This window comes from Puma concolor, chromosome E2 (genome assembly GCF_028749965.1).
Source record: "Puma concolor isolate L17-30 chromosome E2, mPumCon1.1.hap2, whole genome shotgun sequence".
In the NCBI taxonomy this organism is placed as follows: domain Eukaryota; kingdom Metazoa; phylum Chordata; class Mammalia; order Carnivora; family Felidae; genus Puma; species Puma concolor.
In genome coordinates, this window is record NC_141681.1 from 45,673,596 (window position 1) to 45,692,563 (window position 18,968).

The 18,968-nt window shown below is 37.3% G+C and overlaps 1 protein-coding gene across 3 annotated transcripts; it reads left to right on the forward strand.

Moving 5' to 3' along the window:
• The first annotated feature begins 270 nt into the window (after positions 1-270).
• Positions 271-18,211, forward strand: ZNF260 (zinc finger protein 260). 3 transcript variants are annotated; one of them, XM_086691092.1, is made up of 4 exons: positions 271-693; positions 1,246-1,411; positions 3,173-3,386; positions 13,686-18,211. In XM_086691092.1, the coding sequence occupies exon 4, from the start codon at positions 14,155-14,157 to the stop codon at positions 15,382-15,384; it is 1,230 nt and encodes a 409-aa protein (XP_086547218.1). In that variant the 5' UTR covers positions 271-693; positions 1,246-1,411; positions 3,173-3,386; positions 13,686-14,154; the 3' UTR covers positions 15,385-18,211. The 3 variants fall into 3 exon arrangements, with proteins under 3 accessions (XP_086547218.1, XP_086547216.1, XP_086547217.1); XM_086691090.1 differs by lacking the exon at positions 1,246-1,411; XM_086691091.1 differs by lacking the exon at positions 271-693 and having other exon boundaries at positions 1,088-1,411.
• The last annotated feature ends 757 nt before the right edge of the window (positions 18,212-18,968 follow it).

Sequence of the window (18,968 nt, forward strand, 5' to 3'; positions counted from 1 at the left end):
GGCTCTGGGCTTTGTCCAACCTCGGCCTTCTCTGAAACGTGTTAGTCGCCCGGCCGAACCCCTAAGAGACCACCACAAGCTAGCGTCCAAACACAACTCAGCTCAAAGCTGCCAGCCGCGCTGAGGGAAGGAGCGGCGAACGCGGTGCCTCCTGGGAAATGTAGTTAAGCGCCACACTCGCGACGGAGAAGATGGCGCCCGGCTCGAACCCCGCCAAAGAAATCCCCGCCCCTACCCACCCTGAGGCATGAATTGCGGCCCAGTGTTTCGGCGCTCCAGGGGTAGGTAGCCTTGCCCCTTGGCTCCTACTTGGAGTAAGCCCGGCATGCCTGAACTGAGTTTATTATAACCCAAGGCACACCACTGCCCTCTCCCAAAGGTAAAGTTAACACAGGTCGAGTATTAAACTGAGTCCTGAGACTCGGTCTACTTACACTCCTCCCCTCACCAGGGAGACACTCCCACAAACTCTGGCGCAGAAAAGAAAGCGCGAAAAAGCTGACTCGAACCACCGAAACTTATGGGAAATGTAGTCCGCAGTCAGAAAAGTAGAGGACCGGCCAATACCGACAGATTCTGTCCGGTATTGAGCCGGGGCTTGACGGAGCCCAGGAGACCTCTGGGAATGTTAAACCAGCCAAGGAGTGCGCAGGCGCAGACTTTCTGGCTCGCCATGGTTGTCTTTGTCTGCCGGTGAGTTTGGTTTCGGCTTCGCAAAGCGCAGATCTGGGCGTGGGACCTGGGTTTCTGGGCTCAGGATCTGGTCAGGGAGGCTGTAGGGGAGGATTCTTGGAGACTGCGACATGGCTGGAGAGGCTAAAGGGGAGGAATCGCCTTCTATGACGTGCATTGTTCAAAGCCTATGTGGATGGGGGCAGGGGTACTGGGGGAAACTGGGGCGGGACCGCGGCGGGGTGGGGGTGGGGGTATGACGGAATGTATGAGATTGTTGTAGAGGTACCACTTGTGTGAGAACTCTGTGGTTCCAAGTGTGTGAGAATGGATGGCATTGTGAGCTTTATGGGGTAGTAACCTCAACCTCACTTTTCTCGTTTCTAAAATAACTAATAAAGATGCATCTTTCTGGAGCATCCGTTTTTCTGAAAGAAAGGAAAATGGCTAAGATATAGAGGTAAGTAATTTTTAAAGCGATTTTTATATAAAAGCAGACTCATTGTGCAGTAGAAAACAAAATTAGTATTAACAATTTTTTAAAGTAAACATTTCCGGAAAACTTGTTTCTAGATGTCTAGACTCCCCCTATGTATTGACTCAGTTCTTTGGAGGAACTTTGGTGAGGCCAATTTGAAAAGCCCTGGACTAAGGAAGAGCTTTAAGAGCTAGTTTCCACTAGCGTAGACAGCACAGAATTGGGAAGGATGATGTCCTGTCTTTGGTTCAGAGATGTCAGGTAACAGATTTAAGATTCTCTTGTTTCTCAGTGACATGGCAGTGACTCGTAATTTGACCAGGTTTTCCCCAGACCAAAGGTTGGCCTTTGTAAATGTAGCGAAACAAATTTTCTTCTAAAATGACACTTCCTTGTAGTATTGTATCGCGCTTAACATATTTTTCAGTAAAATGAAAAAGAACCATGGTACAAAAATGCATATACACAAATAATAGCTTTGGTACATACAAAAATGTAATCAGTAATAGTTATGAAGACAGTAATTACAATAGTGACAAATCAGATAAAACACCTAAGGAATAAATAAGAAATGTATAAAAATCTATATGAAGATTATTCTTTAGTGTTAATGAAAGACCCAAAATAAGACTTGACCAAATGGAAATACATATGTTACATTTTAAAAATCTTCAAGCTATTTTGTGAAGAAAGTGTGCCTGTTTGGTGCAATATACTACTTTTTTAGTGGGTGGGAAAAAGAATGTGTATTCATAGGTGCATGAAGAAACTTTTATCTATATGAAGATTATTCTTTAGTGTTAATGAAAGACCTTTTGAAGTTTACACAGAAAATAACGGTTGTCAGAGGAGGGAGATGCAATAGTTAGGGCAGGGGTAAGAATCACAGTTTTGCTTGCCTGTGTTGTATATTTCCATTTTTAACGGATGGAGGGATTCAATTTCTGTGTTCAGTCCATTACTTTCCAGATGTTTATCACTGCCTCATTCTTGAATGTTTCCTTGACTTCCATTACACTACTCTCATTTGTATAATTCCAGTCAAAACCAAGGAATAACCTCCCCCTCAAAAAAAAAAAGCTCCATTAGTGACTTAATGTTTCTGTTTGTCCCTTAGCTATTAGTGTTCCTAAGTTTCTGAATCATCTTTTTTTTCTTTTCCCCCTCTAAGAACAAAATTCCACTGCTGTGGCTTCACTTGACAGGTGACTAACAAATGTCCATTCATAGTTGAGCTCTGTCCAATTTGCTAGTGGACAGCTCCACCTTGAGGCTACACCGGAACTTCACGCTCTTTGTGTCCAAAATGTTAATTCTGGTATCTCCGCCTCCTATGGTTTGCCTCCATCCATTCCCCTTTGCATTACCTGTTTCATCAATTAGTAACACTGTGCAGCCAGATTTTAAGCCTCTTATATCTGAGTCAGGGAAGAGCTTCTGAGTAATTTTGACTTTTGTCATTCATTCTCCATTACATATTGGAGGCCTAGATTTCTTTTTTTTTTTCCCCCTTAATGTTTATTTATTTTGAGGGGGGTAAGTAGAGAGGCAGAGGTAGAGGGAGAGAGAATCCCAAGCAGGCTCCATGCTGTCAGCACAGAGCCCAATGTGGGGCTCCATCTCACAAACCATGAGATTATGACCCGAGGTGAGATCAAGAGTCTAACACTTAACTGACTTAGCCACCCAGGCACCCTGACAAAAATGTTTTTATTGGGGAAAATGATATTCAAAACTGTGACTCTTTAATCAGGAGCAAGGCCACAAGTGACACTTGCACAGGTTGTGATTCTGTAGAACTTTAACAACTCAGTCTTGTAATTTCTCTGTATAACCTAAATTCTGAAAAATAAATAACCTAAATTCTGTTTCCCATTCCTGAAATGTGTGGAGGCTTTAAATGGCATAATGGGTTTGGCTGAGGATGCAAAGTGTAAATGCTCTTTTTCAATGTGCTTATGTGTATGTGTGTGCTCCAGCTTCTAAGCCAAAAGGTCATCATTACTTTGTTCTTTTTCATAGACCAGCTTCCTTGTGCATCCCCAGGAACTGCACTTCCTTTACCCATCAAATCCTTTAAGGATCCTTTGGTCTCAGCCTGAATTATGGGATTCTGCTTTGACCCTCAAGAGTAATGTCCAAGTCCTGTGTCACTGTTTAGAAGTTTAAAGACACCAGTTTAAACAAGAAGAGCAATGAATAACTGAGGAAGAAATGTAAAGGAGGTGCTTTCCAGGTGAGTAAGAAGGAACCCAGAAGGATGAATGGGATAAAGGTTCATTAAGTTATTTTTTTATGATATATCTTTTTTTTTTTTTTAATGTTTATTTGTTTTTGAAAGAGAGAGTGTGCACATGGGGAGGGCAGAGAGAGGGAGACAGAGGATCCAGAGCAGTTCCACACGGACAGCAGAGAGCCTGATGTGAGGCTTGAACTCAAACCAGAGATCATGACCTAAGCCAAGGTCAGATGCTTAACCACCCAGGCGCCCCTTTTATAGTTACTCAACCTGCGACCTCTGAAAAAATTTTTGAGGCAAGTTTTTTTATAAGCCCATTGGAGTAACAGTTGCTGGGAATTCTTTAGATACCTAAATAACATTTCCAGATTCTCTTGGTTGATCATGCTCTTTTTTTTTTCTCAGATTCTGGGGGACTGCTTGCCCCTGTAACCTCTATTCTGGATGCTAGCCTCTTTACTTCATTTGTAGTCTCAATTTTATAAATTGTCTAGCCTAAATATTGTGTTTTCCCTTTCACTAACATTTTATTTCTCCCCACTTCCATCTTAGAGTTGAATATTACCCCTTATCATTATTTCTTATTCCCTTCCTACCTACTATCATAGCACATTTCTCACTCTCTTGCTTTTTAACAATATAGCAGGCTAGGAAATTAGTGCTGACTTCCTACTAGTTCACATCTCTGTTACTCTTTAAAAATAATACTATCATCTTTAAAATCCAATACATATACTTAATAGAAAATTAAGGGGCACCAGGGTGGCTCATTCAGTTAAGCATCCGACTCTTGGTTTCAGCTCAGGTCATGATCTCGCAGTTTGTGAGTTCGAGCCCTACATCAAGCTCTGCACTGACAGCTTGACGCCTGCTTAGGATTCTTTCTCTCTCTCTCTCTCTCTCTCTCTCTCTCTCTCTCTCAATCAGTCTCTCAAAAATAAACAACAACAAAAAAGTTTTTTAAGAAAATTAAAGAATGGTTCCTCAATCCTGGCCCTCGGTTCTCCATTTCTGTTCCCCAGAAGCAGCCACTATTAAATGTGCTTTCTTCTAAATGTTTTTATGAGTATACAAGGAGGCTTTAACAATGACATGATTTGACTATGACAAGAATACTGTTGTTGCTGTGTTGAGAGAAGTTATATAAAGAGGCAAAGGCAAAAGTAGGAAGAATAGTGAGGAGTCTATTAAATAATACAGGGAAGACATAATGTGGCTTAGACTTTGGTGGTCCTAGTGAGAATTATGAGAAATGGCCAGATGCTGACTGTATTTTGAAGATAAAGCCAAGAGGATGTGGAAACATAATGGGTGTGTTACCTAGGAGAGAGTTGTTCAAGGCTTGAGCTCAAGCCTTGAACAACTGAGAAAATAAGGTTGTTATTTAACGAGATGAGAAGAATTTGGGAGTTGGTTTGGGAGAACAAGGGTTTGATTTGGGGCAGGGTAAATTAGATCCGTATTAGACATCTAAGTGCAGATTTTGAGTAGCAAGTGGTTATGTGAATCAGTTGAGGAAAGAGGTCCAGTCTAGTGATTAAATATTTTCAAAATATATATCAGAATGCTCAAATGTCAACCAAACTCTTAAATGTATTCTGTGAAAATGGTGACCTGTTAGAGCAGGAGTTGGCAAACTACATCCTACTATGTATTTTTGTAAGGAGTTTTACTGAAACATGGCCATGTTCAGTGCATCTCATCCATTCATTTTCTTATGGTCTGTTACTACTTTCATGCTATGGTGTCCAAGTTGAGTAGGTATCTACAGATACATGATATTGTAAAGCATTAGACAGGACTAAAAAGTATATCAATCATGGTAAAGCTAAGTGACTATAATAAACCCCAAAATGTACTGGTTTAAGGAATATAAGAATTGATTTCCTGGTCACATAACAGTTATGTGGTGAGTAATGAAGATTTGCATGGTAGCTTTGGTCTTTGTGATCCTTTAAATGATCCAGATTTCCTCCAGGTTCTGTTGATCATTAGTTGTGGTTGAAACGGGTCAACAGTGCATCCTAGTTCCACCCAAGTAGAGAAGGGAGAAATGACCACTGTAGGGCAAGAGGCCAGTAAACTTTCTGTAAATGTCCAGATAGTAAATACTTCAGGTTTTGTAGGTCCTAGGATCTCTGCTGCAGCTACTCAAGTCGGGCATTATAGCACAAAAATAGTTTCCTTAGGATTAGAGTATTTTGACTTCTGTTTTGAAAATATTTGGGGGGGGGGGGGCATCTGGGTGGCTGAGTCTGTTAAGCAAGCAGCTGACTCTTAGTTTCGAGTCAGGTCTTGATCTCGCGGTTTGTGAATTTGAACCCTGCATCAGGCTCTGTGCTGACCGTGCGGAACCTGCTTGGGATTCTCTCTCTCTACTGTCTCTCTGACCCTCCCCCACTTGCACTATCTCTGTCTCCCTCAAAATAAATAAATAAACTTTAAAAAAATATATAAGATGTGTTAATTACCAAGATGTCATTTCTGTGTTTTCTTTAGTTAGGAATATAGTGGGCTAAGTCCTAATCTGTTCTACATCGTACTTTTGCAAATATAATGAATTTAAGAATTGGAAAATTTTAAATAAATGTTATTACTGTCCTTTGTAAAAGTTTAGTAAATTCCACATCTTGAACCATCTATTGGGGTGATAAAATAACAATGGTCTCTTTTTTTCTATATCTACTTTACTGTTTAGGTTTCTTGTCTTTTCTGGTCTCAGTTTTCATAGGTAATATTTGGTTTTCAAATTTGTTTGTATGGAGGTGAGCAAATAATCTCTACAGTCCTTTTCTGTCTATGGTTATTTCCAAGTAATCATTTTTTTATTTTTATAATTTTGCTGTTATTCCTCTTTAGTTTTTCCCTAAGAATCAACTTGTGGATTTATTATTTCTAATTTTGTTTGTAATAATTAATTTTTCTTATCTGTACTTTTTTTTTCTTACATTTACTTTTCCTTATTGTAATTCCTTGGTTTGAATGCTTATTTTATTATGTTATTTCTTTTTATTTTTTTTTAAAGCTTATTTATTTATTTTGAGAGAGCAAGCTCACGCACACAAGCAGGGGAGAAGCAGAGAGAGAGAGGGAGAGAGAGAATCCCAAGCAGGCTCTGTGCTGTCACTGCAGAGCCTGATGCAGGGCTAGATCTCACAAACCATGGGATCATGACCTGAGTTGAAATCACCCAGGTGCCCTATGTTATTTCTTTTTAGAATAATGTAAACATATATGTTAAAACTTATCCAAGCATTTTTTTCAAATGTGTTCTATAGGCTCTGATATACATTGTTTTTGAATTTTTCTGAATATTTCTGAATGCTTTGCAATTTATTTTAATTTTATCTTTGACCAAAGTGTTTGTTCAAGCCAGTATATTTTGAAATTTACAAGTGAGGGGTGCTTGGGTGGCTCAGTCAGTTAAGCATCCGATTTCAGCTCAGGTCATGATCTCACGGTTCGTGGGTTTGAGCCCAGCATCAGGCTCTATGCTGACAGCTTGGAACCTGGAGCCTGCTTTGGATTCTGTCTCTCTCTCTCTGTCTCTCTCTCTCTGCCCCTGCCCTGCTTGTGCTCTGTCTCTTTCTCAAAAATAAACACTAATTTTTTTTTTTTTTAATTTGAAATTTACAAGTGAAAATTTCCTTTTTTCTAATGTATTTTTTTAATGTTTATTTATTTTGAGAGACAGAAGTGAGAGAGAGTGCACGTGCACATGCATACAAGCAGGGAAGGGGCAGGGAGAGAGAGCTGAGAGAGAATCCCTAGCAGGCTCTGTGCTGTCAGTGCCAGAGCTTGATGTAGGGCTCAGTCTCATGAACCAGTGAGATCATGACCTGAACTGAAATCAAGAGTCAGTCACTTAACCAACTGAGCTACCCAGGCACCCTGTTTTAGATGTGTACCTTACAGAGAGTTTAGGTAGGTTTTATTATGTCAGTTGTTAAACCTTCACGTGTGTCAAAATCATCTAGAGGGCTTGTTAAATACAGATTGCTGGGCCTTACCTGCAGGTTTTCTTGATTCAGGAGGTATGTGTTGGAGCCTGGGAATTATCTGTATGAGCCTGTCATAGTCTTTTTCTTTTAATAGTTCTTTTTTTCCTAGTTGTATTTATTGACAGGAACAGTATGGTTAGTATTGGTTCTTTTATTTAATATTATGTATTCTGTTTTAAATTTGACCTCATCTTTTTTATCCTTTACTATAGGATCTTTGATTTCCTTGAGTACATATGCCTTTCCTTCTGAAAATAATGGAAAGTTTGTTATATTTTATTATAATAATTATTTTGTTATATTCTCTTGGTTGCCTTTATATTCATAACTTTCTTAGTCTTTGTCTTCCTTTTCTTCAGGTACTATACTTTACTCCTCACTAAGGAATGACGTATATTTTATACTTTAGTGTATTTTTAGTCTCCCTCCTCTCTTTCCCACACTGTTGGTAATTGTGATTATTATTTCAGTTTTTTTTTTTTTTTTTTTTTTTTTAATTTTTTTTTCAACGTTTATTTTATTTTTGGGACAGAGAGAGACAGAGCATGAACGGGGGAGGGGCAGAGAGAGAGGGAGACACAGAATAGGAAACAGGCTCCAGGCTCTGAGCCATCAGCCCAGAGCCCGACGCGGGGCTCGAACTCACGGACCGCGAGATCGTGACCTGGCTGAAGTCGGACGCTTAACCGACTGCGCCACCCAGGCGCCCCATTATTTCAGTTTTAAATAGTATCAGTTGTACCCTTCTTCCCTCCCCATTCATATATATGAAATTATTTGCATCTTCGCCTTTGATTGTGCAGTGAGCCATCTATCAAAGTCCTATCCATCATTTACCCTTGGGCTTCATTTTTATTAAAATGTCCCTTCATTATCACTTTTAGCCCAGTATCTCTAATCTTCTATTCCCATAGCATATTATAGTTTCCAGAGCAACTTGAATTCTAAGTATATGCTCTCTTACATTTGTATTTTTCCTTTTCATGTTTAAGACCTACATTGAAGCTCATTGAGACAAAAGCTGGTATTTTACCCTTGTTATCTGCAGTCTTGAGCACAAAGAAGATGATTAATAAATAACTGGTGATTGTTGTAGAGCTTCAGGTGTGGAAAGATTTACTTTTTCAGCTTTATTGAGGTATAATTTCCATAAAAGTCAACCCCTTTAGTATATTATTTGATAAATTTGGTAATTGTATACAGTCATAAAACCAACACCAAAACCAACATATAGAACAGATCCATCAACAGTTCCTTGTGCCCTTTTGCTGTAGAGCCATACCCCTCCCCCATCCCTGGTGATCACTAATTGGCTTTATGTTACTAGGACTTGCCATTTCTAGAATTCATATAAATGTAGTCATTCACTGCATAATCTTTAGCATTTAATTTCTTTGATTTAGTTTTACATTTTTGAGATTAATTCATGTTATGTATATGAATTTTCATTTTTTATTCCTGATTATTATTATAAGTATGGACATAATTTGTCATTGATAGACATTTAGATTACTTCCTAGGTCTTTGTGTCAACATATATGTTCATTTTTCTTGAATAAATGCCTAGAAATGGGATTGCTGCACAGAATAAGTATATATTGAACTTTATAAAATACTCAGATTATGTTCCAAAGTAGCTGTATCATTTTTCATTCCCACCTACAGTTTTTTGAGAGATAGTTGCTTCGCATTCTTACACTTGGAATGGCAGTTTTTTTAATTTTAGCCATTTTAATGGGTGTGTAATGTATCTCACTGGGATTTTAATATGTATTTCTGATCACTAGTTTGGATGAACGTCTAATGTACTTATTGGCCATTCATATATCTGATTTTGTGAATATCTTTTCTAGTCTCTTACCCATTTTATAAATTAGATTACCTTTTTTTACTGAGATTTAGGAGTTCTATATATTTTGGATATGAGCCCTTCATCAGTTTCTACCAGTCTGGCTTTTCTTTTTTTTAACTGTGTTTTTGAAGGGCATTAGTTTTTTATTTTGATTAAGTCTACCATTTTTTCTTTATAAAAGAAATAGTTTTAACACTTATGTTGAGGTCTTTAATTCATTTTGAGTAAATTTTTGCCTATGGCATGCAGTAAAGGTTGAGGGTTTTTGTTTTCTAATTTTAGAAATTATAGCATTGATGTGAGTGACAGTATATTACTAGAGTCAGCTCTTGCAGTGATTTATAAGAAAATGAGGAGGCATGCCTGGCTGGCTCAGTTGGTACAGCATGCAAGTCTTGATCTCAGGTTTGTAAGTTTGAGCCCCATGCTGGTTGTAGAGATTACTTAAAAATAAAATCTTAAAAAAAAAAAAGAAAAAGAAAATGAGGATAAAAGTTTGAGAGGGACAGGACAGATCAGGATAACATTGAAGATTTGCAGCCAGTAGAAAACATTTATAAAAGAAAGGATTGAGAGTGAGGACAAGACAAGAGCTCTTCACAAAAGAAGAGCTTTGGTGCCAGTCATTTCAGGCACAATGATAGAAAGAAAACAAATGAAAACTGAAATTGATGGCAACGACAGTTTCTGTATCTAGAAATGATAGTATCAATAATCAAAACACTGCAGTAAATCAGATTTCAAGGCAAAAATGGCTGTTTTCTGGCCTATTTTACTTTTTTTCATTAATATGTACTTTGCTGTTTAGCCATGTGAAACTTAATTGCGACTAGATAAAAAGAGTACTATCTATAGTTACTATACGATTATAGATCAGTTCAGGTTAAAAGGCTCAAGTCTTCAAGGACATCTCTGCAGGTATAACACGTAGGGGCTTTTAAAAGTGAAATAGGGGGGCGCCTGGGTGGCGCAGTCAGTTAAGCGTCCGACTTCGGCCAGGTCACGATCTCGCGGTCCGTGAGTTCCAGCCCCGCGTCGGGCTCTGGGCTGATGGCTCAGAGCCTGGAGCCTGTTTCCGATTCTGTGTCTCCCTCTCTCTCTGCCCCTCCCCTGTTCATGCTCTGTCTCTCTCTGTCCCAAAAATAAATAAACGTTGAAAAAAAAAAAAAAATTTAAAAGTGAAATAGGATTATAGTTATGCTTGCACCATCCTTCGTCACCCACAGTTCCTCCTCCACATAGGCAACCACTTTCAACTCAATAAACTGGTGTTTATTCTCACATTTTATACATCTATTTTACCTACTTTTGATTTAACCATTTTACAATATTATCAGCTTGGGGATGCCTGGCTGGCTTAGTTGGTAGAGCACGCGACTCTTGATCTCGGGTTTGTAAGTTCAAGCCCCACTCTGGGTGTAGAGATTACTTAAAAATAAAATCTTTTGGGGTGCCTGGGTGGTTCAGTCAATTGTGGGTCCGACTTCGGCTCAGGTCATGATCTCCTGGTTCATGGGTTTGAGCCCTGCATCAGGCTCTGTGCTGATAGCTCAGAGCCTGGAGCCTGCTTTGAATTCTGTGTCTCCCTCTCTCTCTGCCCCTCCCCTGCTTGTGCTTTCTCTCTCTCTCAAAAATAAATAAACATTAAACTACATTTTTGTTCTTTTTTAATTTCTTTTTTTTTTTTTTAACATTTATTCATTTTTTGAGAGACAGAGAGAGACAGAGCATGTGTGGGGGAGGGGCAGAGAGAGAGAGAAACACGGACTCCAAAGCAAGCTCCAGGCTCTGAACTGATAGCACAGAGCCCAATGTGGGGCTTGAACCCATGGACCGTGAGATCATGACCTGAGCCAAAGTTGGACCCGCAACCGACTGAGCCACCCAGGTGCCCCTAAACTACATTTAAAAAAATAAAAATAAAGGGGCGCCTGGGTGGCGCAGTCGGTTAAGCGTCCGACTTCAGCCAGGTCACGATCTCGCGCTCTGTGAGTTCGAGCCCCGCGTCGGGCTCTGGGCTGATGGCTCAGAGCCTGGAGCCTGTTTCCGATTCTGCGTCTCCCTCTCTCTCTGCCCCTCCCCCGTTCATGCTCTGTCTCTCTCTATCCCCAAAATAAATAAACGTTGAAAAAAAAAATTTTAAAAAAAATAAATAAAAATAAAATCTTTTGAAAATAAAATCTTTTATACATACATAATTTTATATATTATACGTATATAAATATATATATGATCAACTTGTTAACATGAAAGGTGGGATGTAGAAATTTTCCTGTATTAATTTTTCTTCATATTTTCTCTGGAACTCCTTTAGGAGATCTTGAACCTCTTAGACGCCTCCACTAACCCGCTAATTTTCTAATCATTATTTCTTTCTCCCTTCTTTCCATTCTTCCTTTTTTTTTTTTTTTTTTTTTTTTAATTATTCTGGGAGATTTCCTGGAATTTTTTCCCCTAAGCTGTTGAATTTTTTAGTTCAACATATTTCTTATTTGCAAAAGCACTTCTTTATAGAACTCTGTTGATAGGGGTGCCTGGGTGGCTTAGTTGGTTAAGCATCCGACTTCAGCTCAGATCATGATCTCTCAGTCCATGAGTTCGAGCCCCATGTCGGGCTCTGTGCTGGCAACTCAGAGCCTGGAGCCTGTTTCAGATGCTGTGTTTCCCTCTCTCTGCACTCCCCCGTTCACACTCTGTCTCTCTTGCTCTCAAAAATAAACATGAAAAAAAATTAAAAAAAGAAAAAGAACTCTGTTGATATTTGTGTTTTCAGTGCTTCTGTGATATTACAGTATTGTTTATGTGTGTGTTTCTTTTGTTCCTTTCCTTGTTTTTTCCTATTTGTTTTGATCTAGCTTTCACATTAGGGCTTTCATCATTTTTTTGTGATCTTTAGCTCTATGTTAAAATTTAACATTGAGGTACCAGAAACACTATTGTAATCTTTGTGCATGGTTGGGGCTTGTAAAATGGTAGGCTTCACTATGCAGCATTTAGTCAGATATCTAGATGATTCTTTTAAATGACTCCAAATGTGAATATCTGTAAGTGTTTTCATGACCTTTTCATTTTTTCAGTAAAGAACCCTCCCTGGGTGCCTGGGCGGCTCAGTTGGTTGAGTGTCTGATTTGATTTCAGCTCAGGTCATGAACTCATGGTTTGTCAGTTTGAGCCCCGCATGGAGCTCCGTGCTGTCCATGTGGAGCCTGCTTGGGATTCTTTCTCTGCCCCTTGTGTGCCCTCTTTCTCCCTCTCTCTCTCAGAATAAATAAAAATAAGGAAGAAAGAAAGAAAAAAGAAACCAACCCATCTATTGTTTGACACCACCAACCACCAGCATTTCTAAAGAGCAGCAGTAGAAAGGGGTTGGAACCCTGTTCTACATAGGAATTTTTACTCCCTCTTTTCAGTATCTACTTTGCCTATCATCACTAAGTTTGGAGGCTTCTGGTTATACTTTGGATAAGCTGCTGCTTTTATAATCATTTTATAAGTTCCACCTTCTACTCTTACCCAGTCACTCCAGTTATAGAGCCTTTGTGTTGACAGCTGTATCACAAATTACCTTGCTTCTAGGTAGCATCCTCTTTTGCTGGCTTTTTACTTAAGCCACTTGATTCTGCTGTTAATTTATAGTTCTTTATTTGCTTTCCTTTCAAAATTTCCTAAATCTTTTCATCCACCGGTGTTTTCTCAACCTCTGCAGTGTTTATGAGTATATTCCCTTCATCCTCGTACTATCATTTGAATGGAGTTTCAGGAAGATACAGAATAAATATCTTATTTAACCATATGTCCTCTTTAATAATTCTATTTATTTTATTTTTTATCCTTTCATCTTAGGCTCTCCCAATCTTATGTGTTTTGTTTTTTCATCCTGTTTGTTACCTGTTCTTTATATTTTATTTTACTGATTTATAAAATGCAAAAGTTACATTTAAAAACAGTTTGAGCAGGGTGCCTGAGTGGCTCAGTTGGTTAAGCCTCCCAACTCTCGACTTCGGCTCATGTCATGTTCTCACAGTTCATGGGTTCGAGCCCCACATTGGGCTCTGTGCTGATGGTGCAGAGCCTGCTTGGGATCCTCTCTCTTTCCCTCTCTCTCTGTCCTTCCCCGGCTTGTGTGCACACTCCCCCTCTCTCTTTCTCAAAATAAATAAACTTAAAAAAATAATAAAAATAAAAACAGTTTAAACTACATGCTCCTGTGAATGTTATTTGTATTTAAGCTTTCTTTTTACTGTGGGACTAGGTTTGAAATAAAGAGTCTATTTTACAATACCACATTTAAAAATTTTTGTTAAAAATACTGGAAAAAATCACAAGTGTTAGTGTTGATGATGATGATAGCCACTTTATTGGATATTTACTACATGCTAGGCACTAAATATTTTACAGTTATTACCTCTTTTCAATGATGATTTTGTTTTTATTCCCTTTTAGAAAAGGTCTGGGAAATTTATAAATAGATGAAGACTCAGCATGGAAGACATGAGAGTTAAGTCTCATCTTTCTCCATGAAAATATAGTTTAGAAAAAACTCAGAAAACCTGGGCATAACAGAAAAGTATTTCCTTTGAGGACAGATGTTGATTCTTTACGACTACATCTCTATGTATGAGACTCAGTTTAAGAGAGTTCAGAACATAATTTATACTCAAATATAAGTGAAGCTAAGAAAGAACCATTAAGAATACAATTGATATTATATGTTTCATCCCAATCTGTAATTGTCTAATCTCAGGATAAGCAATGTAAGTCTTTCATCATAAATTCAGCTTCATTAGATACCTGAGAATTAATACTGGAGAGAAACCTATGAATTTGGTGAATGTGGAAAAGCTTTCATCTATGTCACATTGTCAATAAATACTGAAGAATTCTTGTTGGAAAAAATATCTGCGTGATAAGAATGTTGGAAAGCCTTAAGCCTGAAGCAGATCTCCTTCAGCATGATCAAATTCATACTAGAGAGAAACCTCATGAATGTAATGAATGTGGAAAAACCTTCAGCCTGAAGGAAAACCTCATAGAGCATAAGAAAATGCATACTGGAGAAAAATCACATGAATGTACTGAATGTGGTAAAGTATTCTCTCGAGTCTCATCCCTTACTCTACATTTGAGAAGTCATAGAGGAAAGAAACCATATAAATGTAATAAATGTGGAAAAGCCTTCAGTCAGAAGAGAAACTTCCTTTCTCATCAGAAACATCATACGGGAGAGAAACTCTACGAGTGTGGGAAAGCTTCTATTCAGATGTCAAGCCTCATTAAACACCAGAGAAATCATACTGGAAACAAGCCCTATGCATGTAAGGAATGTGGAAAAACCTTCAATGGCAAATCATATCTCACTGAGCATGAGAAAATCCATACAGGAGAGAAACCATTCGAATGTAATCAATGTGGAAGAGCCTTCAGCCAGAAGCAGTACCTCATTAAACATCAGAATATCCACAGTGGAAAGAAACCCTTTAAATGTAATGAATGTGGAAAAGCCTTTAGCCAGAAAGAAAACCTGATTATCCATCAAAGAATACATACTGGAGAGAAACCTTATGAATGCAAGGGGTGTGGGAAAGCTTTCATTCAGAAGTCCAGCCTCATTAGACACCAGAGAAGTCATACAGGAGAGAAACCCTATATATGTAAAGAATGTGGGAAAGCCTTCAGTGGCAAATCAAATCTCACTGAGCACGAGAAAATTCATATTGGAGAGAAACCCTATAAATGTAATGAATGTGGAACAATCTTCAGGCAGAAGCAATACCTCATTAAACATCACAATATTCATACAGGAGAGAAACCCTATGAATGTAATAAATGTGGAAAAGCCTTCTCTCGAATCACATCACTTATTGTACATGTGAGAATTCATACAGGGGATAAACCTTATGAATGTAAAATATGTGGGAAAGCCTTCTGTCAAAGCTCATCTCTTACTGTTCATATGAGAAGCCATACGGGTGAAAAGCCCTATGGTTGTAATGAATGTGGAAAAGCCTTCTCTCAGTTCTCAACTCTTGCTCTACATATGAGAATCCATACTGGAGAAAAACCTTATCAGTGTAGTGAATGTGGGAAAGCTTTTAGCCAGAAGTCACATCATATTAGACACCAGAGAATTCATACTCACTAAAGCTCGATAAACGCCTTGAATTTAGGAAAAGCTTCAGCAAAACTCAGATTTAATGGTATACCAGAAATTCATTTTATAATAAAGTGGCTTGAATGTGGAAAATACTTCAACAAATCAAAACTTAAATACTAACAATTTTAATAAGTATCATAGTTTAAAAACCTATGCTCCCAGAACTCCCACAGCAAACATTGTTAGTGATGTACTTTTAGGAGCAATCTCATTGAAGTAAGTATGGATCCAGTCATGGACACTAAGCAGCATGGTTCTGGAAGGCCTACCTGATGCATTAAGACAAAGATATGAGAGGTATAAAGATTTTAAATTAAGAGACAAAATTGTCATTTTTAAAGTTTTTTGCTACAGATGTAATCAAAAGTATTTGTTCTTGATGCATTCATAGAAATCAAAGATTGGAACAGAATATTGTATTCAGAAACATGCATGCCTTTATGGGGAATTGGTAATTGATAGAGATGATATCAAAAGTTGGTAGGGGAATTATGGATGATTCAAAAAATGGTCTCAGGGTAACTGATTCTTCATGTGGAAAAACTATTGGATCTCTGCCATAGTAATACATTAAAGAATTTATTATGAAATCCAGAAGTATTGTAAAGACCAGAATGCAAAAAGCAAAACTTGGTAACATAAGAATTTTATAGGAGAATGTTTTTAAAACCTCCAGTAGGAAGGAATTTCTAAAATAGATTCCAGAACACACACTCTTGAGTGTACATGCATATACCCAAGAAACCGATACATGTACTTAAGTTAGGGAGTCATGTATCTTTATGTTCATTGCAGCATGAATTACATTAGCAAAAAATTGGAAACGTGTGTTGCTTGTGAAATGGGTAAATACAATGTGATATAGGCACACAGTAGAATATTCTCTAGTTGTTAAGTATAACAGATTATATATATAAATAGAAAGACCTGAAAAATCATGTGGCGTGAAAAAAATGAAGAGATCAATATGTTATAATTGTTAGCTCTGTGAATTTGAATGAAATCAACACTATTATTAAGCATTAGTTATGGAAGAACATTTTTATGGAAAACTGAACAATGGATTGGAAGGATACACACTCATTTCCCAAAAGTGATTGCCTCTAGAAAGAAAGGTAGCAGAAAATGGGACCAAGCATGGTTGTTAAAGGATATTTCAGTTTTGTATCTAAATACCATCATTAAAAAGAAATAAAGATTCCAACTAAATATAACAAAATGTTAGTTAACTCTGGGTTGTGGTAATATATGTGTTCTATTGTTTGTGCTATTTCCTGAAAATTAAAAAAGATAAAGATAGGAGTAGGAAAGTTGTACATGCAGTACATGTAATAATGGACTCACAATCCCAGGCAGATGCTACTATTTTATAGAAAATATTTCTAAAATCATACCTTTATTAGAAGTTATTTTTTTTAATTGGATGGTAGCTTAAATTATTTAAATGTACTCTTGCATGTCACATCACTAATATGTGTGGTCTCAGAAATTAAAGCATGATTCTGCAACAGGTTAAGTGGGTTACATACATTTAAGAATCATATGATTTAATAATACTTGCACAGACTTGATACTACTAAGAACTAGTTTGTACTGAAACATCAGAAATTTTAAGAGTCCACATAACCAGTGTTAGCATTAATAATTTGATATTTTTTAAATGAAGAAACCAAGTTACTCTTAAATTTTTAAATATGCCACTGAGTAAAACTTCAACTCTTGCATTTTACCTTCAATTTTAACCTCAGACATTTTTATTCTCTATTCTGCCAGATATAATTGATAAATCCCCTGTTTGTTTCTTTGGTGAAAATGGTGCTAAAAGAGATCTGAGACCTAAACAGTATTGTTTTATGTGAAGCAAATCTTTTTGCCAATTTTTGTTTACTTGATCCCTTTCTACAACAACTTGACACATAAAGAGTTGTTAATGCTCTTCTTGAACAGTGATAAAAATGAGTATGCAATATTTAAACCTTAGGCATATGTCAAATATATCAATTTCTTTGAAATACAAAATAATGAAATGCTAATAAAACCATAGTACTACACCACTTATTAGCAGTTTTGAAGATTGGTCTTAAGATTATAAATTCCAGGGGTTGTTTATGTGTTTACATGAATCTAAATTATCCTCTATTTTCTTCCATTCTTCATTAAACATTCCCCTTGTATTTCTTAAGTGTTTTGCCCTTCCATTTGTACAGCTTTGAAGTCACCAGAGCAATTTAGAACTCTTAATTCAGACCAAACTAGGAGGATTACCTTTTGGTGCCTGCAGTGGGTTGGTGCCAAGGTGCAACAATGATTACAATAGTCAGATAGAGTAAGATGAGTAACACCTGTGATACTGTATACTGTAAATTTACTCTGATATTCCCTACTGATTGAACTTGTTGCTAGTTATTTGCCACCACAAACAACCCTACAGTGAACATTTTTTTTTTAACATTCTTAAAATCAGACCTTAAATTTCAGATGTTTTTATTTCTGAGGCAAAAGATTGTTAGATTAAATGACATATACTATTTTTTAATTTTAATAGATAATATCGGTCATTTTCAGAAACACATCTTTCCTCTAAGCCTGCAATAGATGGTAATATACTACTTAAATTTATGTTTGTCTGATGAGCATACACCTCAACTGCTCCAAGATTTGCTGCTTTGTAAATTTTTGCATTGTTGGCTCATTTTCCTATAGGATTATTTATCTGTCAATTTTGAAGACCTCTTTATATGTTAGATGTTAGGAATTTGCCTAATTTTTGTCATAAAAATATTTTTCCATAAAAATATCTTAAATTTCTGTGTAATCGATATGTGTTTTTTCTAAGCTTATGGATTGGTTAAAAAGATACTTTAATCTCTAGATTGTATATGTAATTTTTCTTAGGTTTTCTTGCAAGTTGTTTATTGTTTACTTTTTTCAATATGTAAATATTTAATATATCTAGAATTTATTTTTTAATGCCCTATAAAATGAAGATTCATTGTTATTTTCTTCCAGATGGGTTTCCAGTTATACAAGCACAATTTGTTAAAATAACCCATCTACTCAGCAGTCACATAGTTCTGACACCAATCTGCGGTGTCCACCAACAGCAATCACAGATTTGAACTGGCAATCAAAAAAACAGAATAGGCTTTAACCCAACATTAGGTTTATTATTAGCTTTGTCCTGATCAAAACAACAACAACAACAAAACCACCTTTACAATACTGCAGCTACCCAAGCAAAGATAGCTTCGAGGACCTATGTACTGCTGAAGGGAGAAAAGGTCAGAATGGGTGCAGTTCACCTAAGCCCTGGGAAACAACGTTCTCACCCAGGATATCTTACTATAACCCACCACTGTTATCTGCATGGTGTACCCCCATCACATGGGGCACACCCAGTTGTAAGACTGAAACCCACTTAAGCACAGGGAAGCTGCTACCTTGTTTTCCCAAGACTTATGATACCTTAGTCATATAGGCTAGCCATGTCTTCATGCCAATTCACAGCTCTTCCCTCATCTAGGTACAGGATACAAATGAATCTACAGTAGTATTTTCTTCAAGGAAACTGG